Raw genomic sequence first — 6,000 nt, forward strand, 5'->3', positions numbered from 1 at the left:
TGGGGGTGGGGACTGTCCTGGTGGCGATTGGAGGGCCGGGGCTCAAGGACGGAGGAGCGGGAAGTGGAGGAGATGCAGTGGAGGGCATCGTCGATCACGTCTGGAGGGAGTTTGTGGTCTTTGAAGAAGGAGGCCATCTGGGTTGTACGGTATTGGTTCCAGAACCCCACTGGTCCTCAACTACCACCTCACCAACCTCCATATACATCGTATCATCCGTCGTCATTTCTGCCACCTCCAAACGGACCCCACCACCAGGGATATATTTCCCTCCCCTCCCCTATCAGCGTTCCGAAAAGACCACTCCCTCCGTGACTCCCTCGTCTGGTCCACACCCCCCACCAACCCAGTCTCTACTCCTGGCACCTTCCCCTGCAACCGCAAGAAATGTAAAACTTGCGCCCACACCTCCCACCTTACTTCCCTCCAAGGCCCCAAGGAATCCTTCCATATCCACCACAAATTCACCTGCACCTCCACACACATCATTTACTGCATCCGCTGCACCCGATGTGGCCTCATCTATATTGGGGAGACAGGCGCCTACTTGCGGAATGTTTTAGAGAACACCTCTGGGACACCCGGACCAACCAACCCAACCACCCCATGGCTCAACACTTCAACTCCCCCTCCCACTCCACCAAGGACATGCAGATCCTTGGACTTCTCCGTCGCCAGACCATAGCACAATGACGGCTGGAGGAAGAGCGCCTCATCTTCGGCCTAGGAATCCTCCAACCACAAGGGATGAACTCAGATTTCTCCGGTTTCCTCATTTCCCCTCCCCCCACCTTGTCTCAGTTAAATCCCTCAAACTCAGCACCACCTTCCTAACCTGCAATCTTCTTCTTGACCTCTCCACCCCCACCCCCACTCCGGCCTATCGCCCTCACCTTGACCTCCTTCCACCTATCGCATTTCCAACGCCCCTCCCCCAAGTCCCTCCTCCCTACCTTTTATCTTAGTCTGCTGGACACACTTTCCTCATTCCTGAAGAAGGGCTCATGCCCGAAATGTCTACTCTCCTGCTCCTTGGATGCTGCCTGACCTGCTGTGCTTTTCAAGCAACATATTTTCAGCTCTGATCTCCAGCATCTGCAGTCCTCACTTTCTCCTAGAAACACGAGGAGGTAAAGGTCTAGTGGTGCGATTGCTGGACTGTTAATCCAGAGACCCAGGTAATGTTCTGGGCACCTGGTTTCAAATCCCAGCACAGCAAATGATGGTATTTGAGCCCAATATTAAATAATCTAAAATTAAGAGTCTAATGATGACTGTGAATCCATTGCCAGTTGCCAGAAAAAAAAGCCATCTGGTCCTTTAGGGAAGGAAATTTGCTGTCCTCACCTGTTCTGGCCTGCCTGTGACTCCAGACTACTAACTGCCCTCTGGGCAATTAGAGATGGGCAATAAATGCTGGCCTAGCCAGAAATGCCCTCATCCTATGAATGAATATTAAAAAGGAGGTGTCTAAGGATTATGGTTTTCAAATTTCTTGAAGAGATCAATATTATCATCATTATCAGTGTATGTTGTGACTATCAAGTTGGTAAAAGGTGAGCTAGCTACCACCTGATGATGGAGCAGCTCTCCGAAAGCTAGTGCTTCCAATTAAACCTGTTGGATTATAACCTAGTGTTGTGTGATTTTTAACTTTGTACACCCCAGACCAACAATGGCATCTCCAAATCATAGCTAGACCTTGGGTTTCTTCAGTATCCCAAAACCTGGATAAGAAGGAAAAGGGAATTATCTTCTTACTCTTCTCTTCAGTCCTTAAAATGTATTTTCTTTTGTTTCTTACTATATTTCTTTCCTTTTTGAAGTAAGTGGTGGTACGACACTCCCGGCAACATCCTCTCTTTGTGAAGTTCAATTTCGAAAGGATTTGCATTGAAACTCTCTTTATGGATAAAGCAAAAAAGATGGTTTATTCACACATTTTAGCAGGTGGGGAGGGGGAGGGAGATAATTTACAATTACACCAATTACAGCATTTAAAAAGCATCTGGATGGTGACATGGATAGGAAGAGTAGAGATGAATATGGGCTAAGTGCTGGTAAATGGGACTAGATTAATTTAGGATTACTGGTCAGTTGGACTGAAGGGTCTGTTTCCATGCTATACAGCTCTATGACTCCATGACTCTAAGGTTTCATGCTTTAAATTCTGTGTCTTATAATCCTGCACCACTAGCAACCTGACGAAGGAACAGCACTCCGAAAGCTAGGACTTCCGAATAAACTTGTTGGATTATAACCTGGTGTGTGATGTTTAACTTTGTCCACCCCAGTCCAACACCACCACCTCCTCATCAATAATAAATCAAATCAAATAAAAAATGCTGTGTTCCTATGTTCCCAAGTATCATATCCTTGCATACAAATGACAGTTATTACTCTAATGTACTATATGCTTTCTTACTCATTTAATTTTATTTCATTTCTCAAACAGGGTGTTAACTGGTTTCATTGGAAGGGTCATGAGCATTCAATTGCATTTGTTGAGATGAAATTGAGACCACACAACTTCAGAAACCCACAACAGAGAAAGAAGAGAGCACAGTAACATCATTTAAAAACCAAATCAGCCATCAACAGTAAAGGTTCATAATGTACAAAAATATCACTAATTTAGTTCACAATTGAGTTACTGTGTAATATGAGCCGTGCTAGCAAAGTGTTCTCATCTTACATGGGTTTAGCTCCACTCAGTTTAAACACCAAAGATAATTTTGACAATAATTAACATAGGTTGTTATTGCTTTTAGGGTCATAGCTTTACGTATGTTGCTTGGAGGCTGGGGGTGGGCTTTATATGTACATCATTATACCTACACAGACATCGGAGTGTATTATTTGTGTTTTTGTTCATCGTGTTGGAGATATATTGCCATGGCAACACACTGACCAGTTGATATTAGAAGGTTAATGTACAGAAGCTTCGTGTTTAACCATCAAATGTATAAGCAGACTGTTTAAATGTGGGTGCAGATTTTTTTTTGTTAAGGTAGAGCACCAGATTTGTGGTACTTTACTGAAAAGAAGGTATTGTTTGAAAAAGCACAAATTGGTTCTTGCCATTGGTTCGCAATTTCAGGTACCTTACTTTAAACAAAAATCAACCAAATGTTGATTTTATTAAAGGATAGAACAACAGTAATGTATATACCCAAAATTAGGAGCCCTTTTTAAAGCCACATTCACAAAGATTCATTTGCTCCCTAGAATAGGACAAGATTTTTTCAATAAATTAACAGTGACACACATGTTTAAAAAGAGTACATTATTAAATGTAATTTTGAGTTATTTTTCCTCGTGGGAAGTTATGTCTGGATTGTTTAGAATAATCACAACGCATCTTCCGTTTATAAATGGCATGATTACTGTGCTGAAATAAAAGGAAAAATAATGAAATACTTTTAAGGAATTCTATTTTCAACGCAATTGTAAAATGTAATATTTTTGTCTTTCAAATGTCCACAACCAAAAATTTTTTTCCTGGTTTATATAATGTCCTAACTCTGGAAACATATGATCACTAGGACCTAAGTTATACTGTACCACTAAAACCATAATATACATTTGTAAAATAATGAGTGTTTCTCACCTGAATAATTTCAGTGTGTGTTTCTGTGTACTCTTAATTAAAATAAAGTAATGGTGTTTTAACAAATTTATACCAGGAATGACTTTTTGGCCACAAGGAAGGAAGCAAAACCATCCACTGATACAATGTGAGTAACCATGATCTCCTAAAGGTCTCTTGATTGCCAGAGGGAATATGTGGCTTTACTGGAGTTCTTCCACATGGACCACGCAATTTTTTTTGCTCACATCCGAGAGTTAGTGACTTGGAGTGGATGTGCAGAGGGATGAGATGATTACTGGTTATTTAAAACAATGGGTTCACATTTCTTTTGTGCTATGGTGTGCTTTGTCGAGTTCCCCTACTATCAGTGATGTTTGTTAAATGATGTAGGTGAAAACCACACTAACCAATAAGATCCCACTTTCAATCTGAGCTCTGTAATACAGTAAACATTGTACGTAAGTGAGAGTGAAGTTAGGACCTTTAGTTTCAATGAGTCATCAACGATTCCAAGTACAAGGCATTTGATATAGGCAGTGGTAAGTTTGTTTAATGGAATCACAAGTGGTTCGACAGAGCAGCAAGCAAGGTGGTATTAACAACCTGTTTTGTGAGCACTAGCTCTGGACTCTGCCAGTTGTTTGGCACACTGTCTCCTGCTGCCTTCTTGTTGCTGCTGTATTCCAGTCTACCTTTTCTTCTGTTGATTATGTGTCAAGACCATAAGACTCTTATTGCATCATTTTTTGATCCAGCTGTGTATTAGGTGACCAATCAATTTACCCTGGAATAGGGTGAGTCTTCTCAGCCATCCTAATTCTTTCACTAGTATTTCTTTATTAGCTTCACACTATTTCAATATTGTCCCTTACTGAAATTTGAACTTGTAAATCCCTTATGGATGATCATTTGTTCACTAAATAGGAGACTTTTTTATCTATTATAATTAAACAAAACACAATTCTTTACCTTAGCCACTGCCTTATTATACAATGCAGAAGAAAATGCTTATCCAAATTTCCAATCAGGCAAAAGTTCAGAATACCTCTGGACCTAAGCTTTTATGACAGTTTAACGTTTCTATCTTCTATTTCCCCATGTGTTAAAATCTAACCATGACTAAATAACTTCAAAATTATGTCTCAGCATTTTTTGAATTTGTACTTTCATCATAACCCACAATCCCTCTAAATGGCATTTGGACCATGGATTAATGGGATGGCATATGGTGGCAAGGAAGAAATCATATCCACTTCTGAGCAATGTACACTTGAGTTTGTGTTCAACATGTTAAGTGAGAACACCTTTGTGGCTGACAAAACCTTAATGCTCACCATTGATGCTGTCAGGCATGTTAAATATTTCCCACATTTCCATTTTCATTTCAGATTGCCAGCATTTGCAGTATTTTATATTTGTACTTGTCTTTACCTTGTCATATTCCATAGTTGAAGAACTGTTCACTTGACATGAGAGAAGAGGTTACTTGGATGAGGTTGGAAAAAAGATAGAATGAGTACAGTACTGGTCTTCAGGACACTAAGACAAAGTAGGGTTTACCAATTTTTCACATTACAGAATTCAAATATATAAGTTCAAAACAGAGACATCTCAAAGCAGACTGGAGATTTAAAGAAGCTTTGCCTCTTATGAAATACTGAGCATGCTAAAGGTGTTTTCAATATCAGCGATTTAACATCACTGAACACCACAGAATAAAAGAACTGAATGAATACCTGGCAATTAACAGCATAAAACAAAATACAAATCCAGTCTCTTCAAGGTACAATGAATTTCCTCCCTTCTGCATACGTGGAGCAGGAAATGTATAGAAAGCGAGGTAAAAACAATGACTGCAGATGCTGGAAACCAGATTCTGGATTAGTGGTGCTGAAAGAGCACAGCAGTTCAGGCAGCATCCAAGGACCAGCAAAATTGACGTTTCAGGCTCCTTAGATGCTGCCTGAACTGCTGTGCTCTTCCAGCACCACTAATCCAGAACGTATAGAAAGCGGCTGGCCAAAATTGACAGCTATTGATGATCAAATGAATTCATATCCTGAAATCTCTCTTCATCATTTATCAGGTTAAGTAAGACATTTCACAGATTTATCAGGTTTGAGTTTAATTGTGGATAGTTTAATTAGGGGTTTATACAATAGCTGGCATTCACTTGATCTGAGAAGTGGAACATGTTTCATCAATCTATTGTTTTCATTGTGAGTTCAATCACACAATGACTGTGTAAAGGATTTTAGTCTATTGAAGTTACATGGGCTGTGGCCATTGCAGATTGGGCCAGCAGTTCTTGCCAATCTCTCAATGCCCACAGGGCAGTTAAGATAGTAATGGGTCTGGATTCACACATAGCCCAGGCCACAGAACGATGATAGATGGGTTGGGCAATA

General features: G+C 40.5%; 1 protein-coding gene across 11 annotated transcripts in view; it reads left to right on the forward strand.

Moving 5' to 3' along the window:
* The window catches only part of tncb (tenascin Cb), a 438,107-nt gene extending 434,427 nt beyond the window's left edge, over nt 1-3,680 (forward strand). For all 11 annotated transcript variants that reach the window (XM_060841310.1, XM_060841314.1, XM_060841315.1 and 8 more), the window contains one exon: nt 2,456-3,680. In XM_060841310.1, the coding sequence (XP_060697293.1) occupies nt 2,456-2,569 (114 nt within the window). In that variant the 3' untranslated portion in view covers nt 2,570-3,680. The remainder of the gene's footprint in view (nt 1-2,455) is intronic.
* Nucleotides 3,681-6,000: the final 2,320 nt, after the last annotated feature.

This window comes from Hemiscyllium ocellatum, chromosome 21 (genome assembly GCF_020745735.1).
Source record: "Hemiscyllium ocellatum isolate sHemOce1 chromosome 21, sHemOce1.pat.X.cur, whole genome shotgun sequence".
NCBI lineage: Eukaryota > Metazoa > Chordata > Chondrichthyes > Orectolobiformes > Hemiscylliidae > Hemiscyllium > Hemiscyllium ocellatum.